Below are 16,241 nucleotides of genomic sequence, written 5' to 3' on the forward strand. Positions count from 1 at the left end.
TTAACTTATTTATTTTTAGAACGTAAGCAAAACGCTCGGACAGGTTGATTTTTAAAATAATCATAGTATATTATAGCATCCCTGTTTCGAACTTTACGCGATCCCTCTTCAGATGACAGGCACAACTTTAATTTTTTTAAATGGGAAAGTACATCATGTGACACCTCATTTGTGAAAAAGAAAACCGGGGATACTGTGTTGAGTACTAACGAAAAATTAAAGATGGACAGAATACATAAATTAATTGTTCAAAGACAATAGAACAGAGTAGATGGAAGTAGAAGTAGAAGGTGATATGGTTTTAAAGTTATTAAAAGAGGAAATTAAAACAGCCCTTCGGGATACCTGGCGACCTCCCGAAGTAACATAGCCTTAACGCGGTAAGGGCGCACTGCCGCGTCTGACGTATAGTACGTCCCAACTCGTGGGATTTGTATGGAACCATTAAAAAAACCAAAGGAACAGGAAAAAAAAGAGGACGACTACAGGCAAAAGAAAGAGGACGAAGCTAAGACTAACAAAAACGAGAATGGGGAAGAACTGTCGCACGACGGCAAAATGGAAGAAATAGAGGAGCGAAAGAAGTTTGAGGAAGAAATGTTAAAGAGGCATCAGAATCAACCAAAAATAAACAGGTCGGGTCCCATAACACACTCGACATTATTGGACAACATGCTAGAAGAAACTAATAGAGAAGAGGAAGAGAAAGAAGGAGATGCAGAGGAGAGGGAACCCTCGGCGGAAGCAATAGAAGTGGAAGGAGAGGAAAATAAAAGAGAAGATCAAACGGAGACATACTGGCAAAAAACTGGAGATAGCATTCTTCAAGCCTTGTTGTTTGACGACGAGGATTACGAAGCAATACAACAGTCCAAAAAAAGAAAAGGGGATAGCCTAGAGGAAAATGAGAGATTCAAAAAAGAGAAGAGGGAAGAGACCGCCGAATACCCCGAGGAGACAGAAAATGAAAGGATCCTGAGAAAGCTAAAACAAGTATTGGAAATATTAAACAATAAAGGCCCCATACAGGGGGAACACAAAATAATAGCTAGAAATCTGATTGGGGAAATATATAATCAGAACAAAACAGGCCTAAACCAAAGTAAGAAGACACAAGCGGAGGAGGAGAGCATTAGATGCGAACAATGCAAAATAAAAATAGAGCGAGAAAAGCAAAGAAAGGAGACTGAGAAGATAATTGAAGTATTAAACAAAGGGGGGGACATAAATGACTTCAACCAAATATATGAAAAGAGGTGGGAGGAAACAGTCTACGAAAAAACAAAATGGGAACAAGGGGGCTTGCAAGAAACAATAGCTAAGAAAGAATGCCTGATAGTAACAAAAAATGAAATAAAAGAGGGTGGAATAGAAAGCGTAATACGCACTATCAGAGAAGAAGTGCATGAAATCATAGAGGGTTGTCAAGAGGGAAACGTAGAGTACATAGAAAATGGGAACAGAAGCTCCATGGCAACTGTAAGGAGAGAATGGTATACCTATGTCGCAAAAATTAAGGACCAAGGTATATATGAAGTGGCGGAGAAGGCCCTAAAACAAATTAAAGAGAGGAAGGAGCCGCCCGAAATAATACGGGTAGCAATTAATAACGAAATAAACAAAGAGAAGGTACGAAAAGCCCTGGAATTCGTGGGTAGGAGGGAAAAAATAACGTGGGAGATAATTATACGAGGCAAAGAAATGGATAAAGAAGTTAAAAACGAGCAAGAGGAATCACTCCTAATTAAAACCGGGAGCAAGTCATATACAGACGTCTTAAAGGAGATGAATGCGAAAATAAATATAGGGAAAATAGGAGTGAAGGTGGATAGACTTAAAAAAACCGAAGGGGGGGACATCCTCGTGAAGCTTAAAGGAAGGGGAGCTGCAGAAAAGCTAAAAAGGGAGATGGACACGAAGATGTCCGGTATTAGTATGGCAGTAAGGCGCAAAGAGAATTATTTCACAATAACTGGTCTGGACCCAGGGGTCACGGAGAAAATCCTACATGAAGCCATACAAGCATACACCGGAATATCACAGGACGAGGTAGACATAAAAATGCTACGAACAAACCAGCACGGAGAACAAGTGGCAACCATAGCCGTGCGCCCTACGAAAGCGGAGGAATTGAGACGATACACTACGATAGCGATAGGCTGGGTGTTCTGTCCCATTATGGAGAGGTACACCCCGATGAGGTGCTACAAATGTCTCCATTACGGGCATAGCACATTTGAATGTAAAGGGGAGAGCAGGGTAGCGTGTTGCTACAACTGTATGAAAACAGGGCATACGGCAGTGCAGTGTGGTAACACTGCATTCTGTCTCACTTGTAATGAAGAAGGTCATCGCATGGACCGCATGCAATGCCCAGCCTATCGGGCGTGGGTGTACGGTAGGGGAAGGGAAAGGGAACCCCCAAAGGGTGCATAAGAAAAAAAATAAAAGTAAGAAGGTGAGAGATGGTTTCCTGGAGAACAGAAATGGACCCCTATACAGCCCACCTGCGAAACAGGAGGCCACCTCTCACAAAGTTTCACGGAAAACACCTTATGCTCACCACTATTTCAATTTAATAAAATTTATTTATACACTCTATTTATTTAACTTAATTATTGAATTTTATTTATTTTATTTATTCATCTATATATACTATTTATTGAAAATTTCTATTTATATACATTTTATCTATATACATTTTATTTCTTTTATTTATTTATTTATTTTATCTATACCTGTTTATTTATTCACTTTAGTTTTTAGACATTTTAACCTAATAATAGGATGCGAATCCGCTGCAGAGGAGACCTCAGGGAACTGAACCTAAACGGACCTCAAGGATCAACCTGGTATAAGGATACTGCAGGTGAACGTGGGCAGAGCGCGCAGATCGCACGATCTTGTCCACGCAAAAGCCTGCAAGCTAGAAATAGATCTGCTCATCGTCCCCGAATCAAATAAGAAAATTACATCGGTCGGTGGGTGGGTACAAGATAGCCAGCAAAACGTGGCGGTGCTCATTAGGAATGGGGATGTGGGAGTTCGTGCCATTGTCAGGGGGGAAAATCATGTCCTCATCAGACTTAGGGACTTCAGCCTCCTGGCATGTTACGTGTCTCCGAACATCCCTCTACCTAGATACAAAGACATAGTAGATGAGATAATGAGTACCGCCGCGAACGAAAAAGAAATTATGATCGCCGGGGACATCAATGCAAAATCTAGGTTGTGGGGTTCCCCCATAAACGACAAAAAGGGGGAACTCTGGAATGAGTGGATAGCCCAGACTGGCCTCCAAGTTCTAAATAATAATAAACCTACGTTCGTAAGGGGGGCCAGTCAAACACATATTGACGTTACTATTGCAAGCGAGGGGCTATCAAGAAGAGTCCACGATTGGGATGTTCTCGACGATCAGTTATTTACCTACCACCGATACATCAAATATGAAATAAAGGTTAAAGGGGGAATAAGGCGGCCGATAGGACACACTAAAACATATTTTAACACAAATACGTACCTATCGGAGGTCAGAAAAATAAATGAGGAAGAGATTTCTGACCTTGGCCAACTGAGAGGAGTACTCGAGAGCGCAGTAAAGTTGGCCACCGTGAAAAGGAAAAACAACCAAAAAACTCCCTACTGGTGGACGGATGAAATTGAAGATCTACGGGAGAAATGCCTCAGAGCTCGAAGGAATTACACGAGAAGCCAGGGCAACCTCGAGCTCAATGAAATATACAAAGAACAGAAGAAAAAATTAAACAAAACAATAAAACAAAGTAAAAAAGAAAAGTGGCAGGCCCTGATTAAAGCTTTAGATGAGGATATATGGGGCGACGCATATAAAATTACCATGAAGTCCTTGAAAATAATGGCTCCATATAAACTTGACGAGGACCAGCGGATGGAATCAGCTGAACTCCTCTTCCCCACGAAGACAGTCCAAAACTTTGTTAAGATTTTTCCAACAATGGTAGAGGAGTTCACGGAAGATGAAATTAAAACCGCTGGTCAGGAGATGAAGACGGGGAAAGCTCCCGGCCCCGACGGGCTGCCTCCAGAGGCAATCAAGATAATAGCAACAGAGAAACCAGGTTTGATCAGAAGAATATGTAATGACCTACTGCAGAAGCAAGAGTTTCCCAGGGACTTAAAGGAAGCGAACTTAGTTCTACTCCTGAAGCCTGGGAAGCCCCCCGATTCGGCAGCCTCTTATCGGCCAATATGCCTCCTGGACTGCCTTGGTAAGTTCTACGAAAGACTTATCAAGAAGAGACTGGAAGTCATGTTGGAAGATGAGAGAGCGTTATCTAATCAACAGTACGGATTCCGGAAAGGCAGATCGACAGTAGATGCCGCAACCTGGATAAAGGACTCGGCAAAGGCAAGCAAGAAAAGGTGGGTAGTCCTTGTTCTGTTGGACATAAAAAACGCTTTTAACTCAGCAAACTGGGGCCTCATTGTAGACAGAATAGTCGAATGTGGAGCTCCGGAATATTTGTCCAACATAATAAAGGACTACCTATCTGAAAGAACCGTATGCATATCAAAGAAAAAGAAGATGAAAATGACCGCGGGACTACCCCAGGGGTCAGTCCTGGGACCCTCACTATGGAATATATTATATAACGGGGTACTAGAAATAAACAAAGAGAGAGGAGTAAAAGCGATTGCATACGCGGACGACCTGGCCTTACTAGTCGAAGGCGATTGGGGCATAATAGAAAAAGTAAACCAAGCAATAAAGAGAACCGCGGAATGGATAGAAGAAAACGATTTAAAACTTGCAGTAGAGAAAACTGAAGCGATAATCTTGAGGGGACCGAGATACAGAAACAACATAATATTCGAGTACAATGGCTCCGAAATAAGACCCCAAAAGACCGTGAAATACTTAGGCATCACGTTAGACGATAGACTAGCATTCGGACAACACGTTCAGGAAGCATGTCGAAAGGCTGAAAAAAGGACCTCGGTACTAAACAAGTTAATGCCAAACATAGGGGGCCCAGGATCACAGAAAAGAACAGTTATGTTACAATCCATTCTATCGATAGTATTATACGGGGCCCCGGTATGGTACGAGGTCCTCCGGATGAAAAAATATAAAGACATGCTTCTCAGGGCACAAAGGAAACCTCTGATCAGGGTGTGCAGCGCGTACAGAACTGTATCAACCATTGCGTTACAGGTGGTGGCTGGTTCTGTGCCGGTGCACATCCTGGCTGGAGAGAGAGTCCGAATGTACCAACGGGGCAATAGGTTCAGGACCATTAGAAAGAAAGAGAAGTATAGAGTTGTGGCAGAGGGAATGGGCAGCCGAAGTCGAGAAGGCGGTCTGGACGAGATCCTTGATCCCGGATGTGGTGAGGTGGTGCGGGTGTCGGCATCGGCGCGTCAACTACTACTTCACACAGTTTTTGACGGGGCATGGATCGTTCAGAAAATATACCCACCGTATAGGGAAGACCGCTGACGATCTGTGTCCCGAGTGTGGGGTGGTTGATGACGCGCGGCATGTCGTGTTCGTGTGCCCTGCGTACCATGCGGGGCGTGCCGAGCTGCAGCTGGGTCTGGGATCCCCTCTAGGCGAGCCTCACGAGCTAATTGATAAAGCTATCAATGGCAAGAGAGACTTCGACCTGGTCATTGCTTTTGTCACCAAGACAATGAAACACAAGGAAGAGAAGGAGAGGCGTCTGCAGACGGGATGACCACTATATTTATTTATTTAAAAAATGTGTTTGTGTCGTGGCGGGCAGTCAGAGGGGGGAGGACCCTTTACATCCAAACCACACTGACTGTCTATTTTTATTCTTACATGGTTTTATTTATTTATTTATTTATTTATTTTATTGTAGTTTATTTATTTATTTACTTAATTTTATCTATACAAGTAATCGTCTTTTGATCAATTTTATCTTTCTATTTCCTGTTTATGTTCTCTATCTTTACTTTTTCTTTTCTCTTTTGCTTCTTTCCTATTCTTCTTTTCTCTTTCTTCTCTCTTCTCTAATTCTATCTCCACTTTCTCTTTTCATCTCCTTTTACTCTAGTTCTTTCTTTGTATGTTATACCATGTTTTGTATCGTTTTGGGACAATCAGTGGGGAAGGACCTTTTACATCCAACCTACACAGACTGTCCCATCTAAATGTCAGAATGAATGGGTGGACGAGTAAGTGTGCATAGATGAAAGTAAGGAATGTTTGGGGTTAAATGAAAGAAAGTATGAATGGGTGGATGAGACAGCGTGGATAGATGAAAGTATGAATGACTGGAGTTGCTCGTAACTGCCAACTGACATTCTCTGGTTCGTTCCATCCTGGGCTGGGGACACCCCGGTCGACCTACCCGCGCACGGGTTGAGCTAGGCGGTCGCTTCACCGGCCTGTCTGGTGCGGAGCGTGCGCGGGGGGCGGCCGAGCGGCCAACCAATCCATGGAATGCACGCTAGAAGTGCCGGAGGGGAGCTATGAGTAAGGTCGACGGGTCAGATATGCTCGCTAAGAGCGGTTCCAGACCCGTCGGCTGGAGAAAGAGGAGGTGGGTTTAGTCGGTAGGCGGCTCGTGATACAGAGAGGGCGGGCCGAATCCGACACACCTGGGACACCTTCCCAGACGGTCTTAAGAAGATTCCCACCTCGGAAAAAAAAAAAAAAAAAAAAAAAAAACGGCACTAAAAAACAGCAAAAATGGTAAAGCAGTAGGTCCAGACCAAATCCCAGTAGAAAGCTTAAAATGAATAAATGATGAAACCTTGGACATTATAGTAGACTTGTTTAACACAGTGTACAAAACAGGACACATACCGAAACAATGGTTACTCTTCACCTTTTATGCTATTCCTAAAAATACAAACGCTAAAGATTGCAGAGAATACAGAACAATATCATTAGTAAGTCATGTTCTCAAATTATTCTTGAAAATAATATATGGCATTTAAATAAAAAAACTACAAGGAATAGATGATAGTCACTTTGGGTTCAGAAATGGACTAGGTAACAAAGAGACGTTATTTGCTATTAATGTGATAGCTATGGATATGAATGTGGATGTGCATGTTTGTTACATTAATTTTGATGTAACATGAAAAACTTGTCCAAATTCTAAAGACAAAAAACATAGACAAAAGGGACTTACGAATAATAACAAACCTTTACTGGAATTAAAGAGCACAAATTGTAATAGATAACGAACCCAGTAAAAAAATTGAAATCAGGAGAGGTGTTAGGCAGGGTTATATCTCCATTACTATTTAATGTATATAGTGAAGCCATTTTTTAGGAAGCATTACTATCTCAAAGTGAAAGAATAATAATTACCGGAAGATCTATTAACATCATAAGATATGCAGATGACACTGTGATTATGGCAAGCTCCGGTGAACAAGTTCAATTATTATCCGTTACAAGATAATTCGGATTGAATTCCCCAGATTAAGAGACTGGGCCGATATCAAGCACAAAATGTCTGTACTCCCTTAAATGCTGTAACGAATAGTCATCCTTAGTCTTTCGTTAAATTAGGTTCAATTTTAAATTATATCCAAAGTTTAAAGGTACTTTACTAAATGATAAATCTGATTACCTAAATCCGAAATATCTTGCAACGAATAGTACTACTAAACAAAACAATCGGCTTCTGTGAAGAATATGGACTAAAAATGAGTGTAAACAGACCAAATACATAACAATAACTAAGAAAACAAATATACAAACAAGCATATATTTGGGAAATGTGCCGATAGAACGGGTTTATAAATACAAATATGTACCTAGGAACCTGAATGCCAGCCAATAATGATTAAAGAACAGAAATAAGGGCCCAGATAGAAATAGCAAAAAATGCGTTTGTAAAAATGAAAATAATTCTCTACAACAAAGACCTTATATAAATGAGAGTAAGAGCTTTGAGATGCTACATGTTATACTACAATACTGTTGACACTGCAATATGGACTTGAAAACTGAACATTGAAGCAAGAACACATAAATAAGCTACAGTCATCTAAAATGTCGTGTTACAAAATGCTGCTTAGAATAGCATAGACAGAAAAGAAAACGAAAACGGAAGTATTGCGAGAAATGGGCAAAGAACACGAAATAATAAACACAATAAAAATAAGAAAGTTACAATATCTGGGACACGTAATGAGGGGACAGCGATATAAAATGCTAAGACTGATAACACAGGGAAAGATAAGAGGCAGAAGAAGTATAGGAATAAAAAGACTGTCATGGTTGAAGAATTTGTTGGTTTAAATGCTGTTTTATAGAACTCTTCAGAGCAGCGGTAGATAGAGTAAATAGAGTGAATGATGAAATAGAGAGTAGGTGAGACAGAATAATTTTGAATTTTTTTTGTGTATATCATGTCTTATAAACATTAAAATGTGGCTAAAAATATTAGACAAAATTGACATATTAACTGTTGCTATATCACTACAGATTTAATACTTAATATTACTTAATATAGATTTAATACTTAATAACAGAAAAAGTGAGTGATGTATATTAACTGTATATATTATATAATACCTCAATGTGTTCCTCATCCAGAATTTGTTTTGTAGTTTTTATGCCATCTTGTACAACTGCAGCATTCAAATTTGATTCACTAATGTCACATAGTATCAGTTCTTCTACAGAATCTGGGGAGATATGTCTAGATACATAACCACGGCTACATCCTAAAATGATTATCAATAATAATATTACCCAGTAGAACATTTATTAGGTACAGTAAAACTTAAAGAAAATAATTATTTTGTTTTATATGTCGTTAAAAAAAATGAGATATTGGTTCTGGCAGCCTACTATATTAGATATGTCACAAAAATATTCTTTAATATTTACTAGTCATAATTTCAAACGGGTATTAAGGATATTGGGACCCATTTGCAACAATGGTATATGCAGAATAAGGTTCAACCACGAGTTATAACAATGTTACAAAGAACCTTCTACAGCAAATTATGTAAAATACAAAGATTGCGCTGGACAGGTCACCTTATAAGACTGGATATTCAATACCAACAGAAAGATACCAACAGAACACCTAGTATAATGCATAGTGGTACTATGGTGGGATGTCGGCCAGTACAGAGGCCAAGGAAGAGGTGGATAGATGAAGTGAGAACTGATACTTTTTTTTGCGAAATGAGAATCTTCAAAAGACAGTCTGGGAAGGTGTCCCAGGTGTGTCGGATTCAGTCCGCCACGCTTCACCGCGTGTCGAGGCCACCTATCGACTAAACTCACCCCCTCTTCCTCCAGCCGACGGGTCTGGAACCGCACTTAGCGTGCATATCTGACGCGCCGACCTTACTCTTAACTCCCTTATGGTCCTTTTCGCGTGCATTTCATAGGTTTGGCGCCAGACCGGTCGGTGAAGCGACCGTCCGGCGCAACCCTCCCGCGGGTGGGGCGACCGGGGTGCCCCTCCACGATGAAACTAGCAAAACAGAACCAGTTGGTAATTATGGGTAACGCCAAACATTCTTACTTTCATCAATAAAGATACTAAAGTGAACTGATACTAAAGAGAACCGATACTAAAGAGAACCGATACTAAAGAGACCCGATACTAAAGAGATATATTGTGGGTGGATAACTGGAGGAGAGCAGCCAGGGACAGAGATACTTTGAGGCAATGCTGGGGGAGGCCAGGGCTCAACTTGGGTTGTAGCTAGGAGAGAGAAAAATTTCCAAACATTACTAAAAACAGAACATACACAAAAACTGTCTTATTGATTACTAGTGTTGGAAAATTCTTGAGAATGAAAAATCGGAGAATATTCTTGAGAATATTCTCGATATGGAGAATTTTCTGAGAAAGAACCCTATGACGCGCTTAGGGATATTGTTAAAGATTAAATAGGGTATTAAAATCATGAAATTATGAAACTAAACAACAGTGTTCTTTATATAAACAAAATACAAAAACAACAGAGAACACAAAATTTATTTGATAAAAAAAAAATGAAGTTTCTTCTTAACAGCAAATAATGCAAGTAATGGATGTGGTGATCTAATCAGAAAAAGATGAGGCGTCATATTCAGAATCTATTTCTATCATTAGCTGATCCTGGTCATCTACATTGTGCATTTCATTGTACTGATGAGAAGTTGTGGGATTTTGTTTTTCACGAGTCGCCAGCTCAGTCATGGATTAGTCTACGTCTAAACTGGCATTTAGACGTGCTAGTTTCTGATGCACTTTGTTGCCGAAAATATATACCTATTTGGTATGTTGCTGGCAACATTACATCCATCTAATTAAAATATCGCCGTATGGCCGAAATCTTGCTGGTATTTGAACACTATTACAGTTAGTGGCTGATGCGTTGCCGATAAAGTCGAACTGTTGTGGAAAATTTTGCATGTTGCTCTATATTTCCTCTTTATTTCCTGTACTCTGTTGAAATTTAATTTGGTTTTGTCAAAATGTACAAAGAAAAGATGAATACGTGGTTAAATGAAATCACAATACGTCTAGAGTTGTGGAACTTGGCATAGGTACTTCTGGAACTATGAGACAAATGGAAGAGTAGTGCACCCTGAATAAATACATTAAACTAAAGCAAGAATCATATTATCATGCCCGCACCCTTCCGGTACGTAGCGTAGTCTCCAAAAAACCTGATTTTACAAAGAGTTGTCTGATACTATACGCTCCGGAAAGTATGAATTGTTCATATTTAAAACCATTAAAATCAATATTTTTCAGCAATACGTGCCGGAACGGTGCGGGCATGATAATATGATTCTTGCTTTAAACTTTTAGTGTAGAAGTAACCAGTCGCCAAAAACTGAAGAACGATTGCTAATCTTGTTGAGATTGGTATTGCTTTTCTCATGTTTGATCTTTCTTCTCTATTCTTGGCCCTATCATATTTATTAATAGTTCGAAATCACTTTTTGACGTTCTTGTAAAATTCTTAAACAAATAATTGCTCAGCATTATTTCTATAGTTAATTTCCTCATTTTTTCACGTTTACAGTACAACCTGCCATATCCGGACCTCTCCATATCCGGACGGTTCTGCGCTGTCCGGATCTACCGAAATCTACCGAGAAAGGCAGTCCTGCTGTTGGACAACGCACTAAAAGAAGAACTAAAAGATGGCGAAATAATGTATTATAGAATCTATAAAACGTGTCTATCGACGAAAGTTATTGACGGCGTTGATTACTGGAATGTATGAAGGAGAAAACGTTTCAGAGACTATAAAAGAAGTAGTGGTCTTGATATCCGGATTTTTTCATATCCGGATCGGTCTGTCGCATCATTGATCCGGATGTGGCAGGTTTGACTGTACTTAGAAAAGTCGTATCCACATTTTCCGTTTTCCATTTTTCTTTTTTATGTATCGTCTTAGCACGATTAAGGACGCAGCAACTCTCAAGAGAATATTCTCGAGAACCAGAATATTCTCGCCCAGAATATTCTCGAGAATATACTCATTCTCGAGAATATTCTCATTCTCGAGAATATTCTCTTCTTACATAAATAAATGTTAAAGTGGAGTGATGTAAAACTAATAATAAATCCAATGGCGACTGTTACTTTGACCTTGACCTTAATAACGGACGTCATCTTCTAGAGTTTCGAGGATTTTCGGCATTAAATTGATATAAACAGATTACTCATGGGTTTTTGGGATCGCTAAACACGAATATGATATCAGTATTGACCTCCGGATGACGTGGTGGCCAGGGCCTCTGCAAGGGACGTCATCTTCTAGAGTTTCGATGGTTTTCGGCATTTAACTGATGAAAATGAATTACTGGAGGGTTTTTTGAGGACGCTATACACGAATATGCCACCAGAACCGACTCACGGAGCACCTGATTTCCAAGGTCAATGAAAGGGGCTCCTGGAGTTTCGAGGATCTTTGGTACTACATTAATGCAAACGGATTATTTATAGGTTTTTGGGGTTACAGACACAGGAGCACCTGGTGCCTAAGACAGGTTATCTTCTGGAGTTTCGGAGGAATCAAATGGATTACTCTTAGGTTTTTGGGGTTGCCGAACATGCATACATGCATACTACCGAACATGCACTATGGCACGTCCTCTTCTGGAGTTTCGAGGGTTTTTGGTACCAAACTGATGCAAACGGATTAGTACACACTGAGTACTCGGATGTTTTTTGAGTTGCTGTTCAAAGAAAGCGTATAAATTGATGAACAGTTTTTTTGCTATTTGTAGATTTTTATTAAAATAACTATGTTGTGCTATTCAATTGTTTTAATTATTTATAAAAAAAATAAACTCAATTTATATCTGACAATGTTTTTCCTTCATTTATTTTAATGTTGGTTTACTACATTCTATTTTGATAGTGGTATTCATCGTGGCCACTAGATACTCCAGAGTCTTTTATCTAAGTCATATTCGTGTTCAGCAACCCCAAAAACACAAGAGTAGTCCGCTTGCATCAATTTAGTACCGAAAACTCTCGAACCCTAGAAGATGACGTGCCTTAGGCACCAGGTACCCCAGTGTTTGTTCTGATGGCGTATTTGTGTTTAGCGACCCCAAAAACTAATGAGTAATACCCATCTGCATCAATTTAATGCCAAAACCTGTCGAAACTCCAGAAGAAGACCTGCCTTAGGCACCAGGTGCTCCGTGGATCGGATATGATATCTAATTCACGTTCAGCAGCCCCAAAAACCTGTGAGTAATCAGTTTCCATTAATTTAGTACCGAAAGCTCTCTAATCTCCAAAGCATGACGTGCCTTTGGCACCAGGTACTCCGATGTCTGTTCTGATGGGGTATTCGTGTTCAGCAACTCCCTATTTCAAATAAAGTATATTATTAACTCCAAAAACCTATGAGTAATCCGTTTGCATCAATGTAGTACCAAAGACCCTCGAAACTCCAGGAGCCCCTTTCATTGACCTTGGAGACCAGGTGCTCTGGGAGTCGGTTCTGGTGGCATATTCGTGTTTAGCGACCTCAAAAAACCCTCCAGTATTTCATTTGTATCAATTAAATGCCGAAAACCATGGAAACTCTAGAAGATGGCATCCATTGCAGTGGCCCTGGCCACCACGTCATCCGGAGGGCAATTCTGATGGCATATTCGTGTTTTGTGATCCCAAAAACCCATGAGTAATCTGTTTATATCAATTTAATGCCTAAAACCCTCGAAACTATAGAAGATGACATCCGTTGAAGGTCAAGGTCAAAGTAAAGGTCGCCATTGGATAGCCAGGAAAAAATCCTAGACTACTAGTACTTTTCCTTGATCCAAACTTCTACATGTTGCCAAATAACCAGTAACTCACGGAATTGGAATACCCCGTAAATCTTATAATTTTCCGAGTTTGGGCCTCTATATCTTGAAAATCCTTCATACGATTGAGTTGTGCCCATGAGAACTTTTTATCAGGATGCTTCACAGAGTATTTTCCCAAAGTATGAACGAAATCCACTGGGACCTTCGTGCGGGGTCCTTTGAGTATTGCATTTTCAGTTTTAATATCTTAAATTTTTTACATCTATTTATTAAGAGTAAACAGTAGCGATCAACAGGTAGCAACAAAATATAACTTCGGGAGACAGTATCATAAACTTTGGCAACAGTGGTAATCTTTGACATTATCTAGGATTAATATTTTGACAATATCATAGTTGCGCTCAATGGAAGTAATAGAAAACGATTTTATTATTAATAAATAGATACAGTGGAACTCCAATTATCCGGACTCCAATTATCCGGATCGCCAATTATCCGGATCAGATTGAGAAAAAGAAAAAATCAAGTTTGTCAAAAAATAATTCATTTTACTGTGATTCAGTATTGTGTGTCAATATTACGTATACCTCGTCCAATTTACTTACCGTTGCACGTCATCCGCGCCATAGCCTGTGACACGATACCAACACGAAATATTTAGGCGGTGGGTGTGTTCTTTTTTAGAATCAAAATGAGTCTAAAGGGGAACACACCTACCGCCTAGATATTTCGTGTTGGTATCGTGTCACAGGCTATGGCGCGGATGACGTGCAACGGTAAGTAAATTGGACGAGGTATATATTTATATGTACAATTTGTCATTTACATATTATTGTGTATACTGTATTGTTTTTCATAATAAATACCGTATATGTTCTCCATTGTGTTTTGCTGTAATTACGTTTCTTTCCCGGAAAAGGCCTTTTTTGAGAAAAATCAAATTAACCGGATTTTTGATTATCTGAATCGGTTCCGGTCCCAATTAATCTGGATAATTGGAGTTCTACTGTATTTATAAAAATAAACCAAAATGGGTGAAAATTTTATGTTAAGATAGGTATTTAGAAAGGTATTTGCATGAAATATCTAATAATAAAACAATAATAAATAATCATCTTTTGTTGCGAAGCGAAACAAATTTCGATTTTCGCATAATTTTGGCACGGTTTTTAATGGACTTTTTCTTGGAAGGTTTCACTTTATTTTTAGTTTGATTTACTTTTTCCATTTTGTTAAACTATTGATAACATTTTTAGAATAAAAAATCCTAAAATATATACTCGCATTAGAATTCGAAATATTTTTACGTAAAATATACTTACCTACCTACATATAACTAAAACTCACAATTAACAACAATCTATTCTTTCAAAGAGGCCAACAACTTATACAACAACAACAAATATATAATAAATTAACTATCAATAAACACTACTTTCCTATGAAACAACAAAAAAGAATTGACAATTCTTAAATTAACACACTACTGCACTGAACAGATATCGATACAGATGACAGAACAGATTAGAGAAAATCTGACGCAGGTTTGTCAAAATGACAGTGATAATTTCTCTATGTTGCCTAATTAGTTATTTAGTTATAATATGTTCAATTTCTTGTTAGAAATAAAAAATTTTAGTAGTTCCAAGATTACACAAAATGTAGGCATGGGATAAAAAAGTTTATTTGAAGAAAGTTTTTTTTTTTCTTCTTAATGGCGGTACAGGCTCCTTTTTTCAATATTATATTTAGTTATAGAGTAATTTCCATGTACTAACATATTTCTGAAATTAGGCTCTGTACCGCCATTCTTTATTATATTACGAATATGTGTGCCAAATATCTCAAAATATTCAAAATTAGAGCAGCAATCTTGGAACGCGTGTTGCTACCTGTTGATTGCTACTGTAGCCTCTTAACCTGTTAATGGCAAAAGAACACAAGTGCTACCTTCTGCTTACCTCGCTTTGCGGACTATTTTAATAAGTCACTAAGTAGGTAACGTACAAATAAGAGCAATAAAATATTGCTGACGTATATCATACGCAATTGTATTGTATACATAATAGATTTAAATTTGTCAATCTCTTACCTATATCTGCTGCTAACTTAAACTTTCTTTTGATATCAAAAAGTCTATCTGCAAGCCTGTAACCAATTTCATCCTTAAGGTAATTATACACATTTACATCGTCAGCTATGGCAGCTCTTTTTCTCTGAAGACTTTTTGTTTTTCGATCAAAAATATGAACAAAACCTGTTTCGATTTTATGAAAGGTAGAACTTGTGGAAAGGTTCTTATAATTTATAAATACTTTACTCTGATTTGTAATAGAAAAAAATTGTTTACTAAATAAAAAACATCTAATGCTATTCATTTTAATTTTTATGAAAGGGAATCAAATCATTATAAATTATTCTTGCATAATTAAAAATGAAAATATTTTGTCACTAATAAACGAGGTTAGGTCTTCTAAACCGTCAAAACAAAATGTCAATTTTGACTTGTTTTAGGAAGCCTACAAATTATTTTTTACAGAATCACAGCTACAAGCCGTGAAATGAGAAAATTGGCAACGCGGAAGGTAGTCCGATAGTAGTCCTTTTTTACTTTCGGAATTTTTTTTACTTACTCCGGAATGGATTAAGAGGCCACATCAGTGCGTCATCAATATTAGTTCGGGACCAGTGATGTGGGACTGTGGGACATAGGGATGGAAAAAACCTACCGGTTTTAACTTAAAACCGGTTTTTTACTTCGTAATAACCCGTTTTACCTTTTGTTCTTTTGTCCCGGTTATAACCGGTTTTTTCTTTTTAAAGTAAAAACCGGTTATTAGGTTTTTACGGTGATTAGGATTAGGTTAGGTATTATTTTGGATCCCAATCATAATTATTATTCTCAAGTAATTATTCCAAACAAAACCATAATTCAAATTTTATTTTATAAATTACACAAATATACAAACCATGATACTAT

At 38.5% G+C, this 16,241-nt stretch overlaps 1 protein-coding gene across 1 annotated transcript in view; it reads right to left on the reverse strand.

Moving 5' to 3' along the window:
• Nucleotides 1-15,735, reverse strand: part of LOC126886902 (arginine-hydroxylase NDUFAF5, mitochondrial) — a 55,567-nt gene extending 39,832 nt beyond the window's left edge. The window contains exons 1-2 of the mRNA XM_050654039.1: nucleotides 15,354-15,735; nucleotides 8,546-8,697 (exon numbers count right to left, since the gene is read on the reverse strand). Of these exons, the coding sequence (XP_050509996.1) occupies nucleotides 8,546-8,697; nucleotides 15,354-15,639 (438 nt within the window). The 5' untranslated portion in view covers nucleotides 15,640-15,735. The remainder of the gene's footprint in view (nucleotides 1-8,545; nucleotides 8,698-15,353) is intronic.
• Nucleotides 15,736-16,241: the final 506 nt, after the last annotated feature.

The sequence above is a fragment of the Diabrotica virgifera genome, chromosome 6 (genome assembly GCF_917563875.1).
Source record: "Diabrotica virgifera virgifera chromosome 6, PGI_DIABVI_V3a".
Taxonomy (NCBI): domain Eukaryota; kingdom Metazoa; phylum Arthropoda; class Insecta; order Coleoptera; family Chrysomelidae; genus Diabrotica; species Diabrotica virgifera.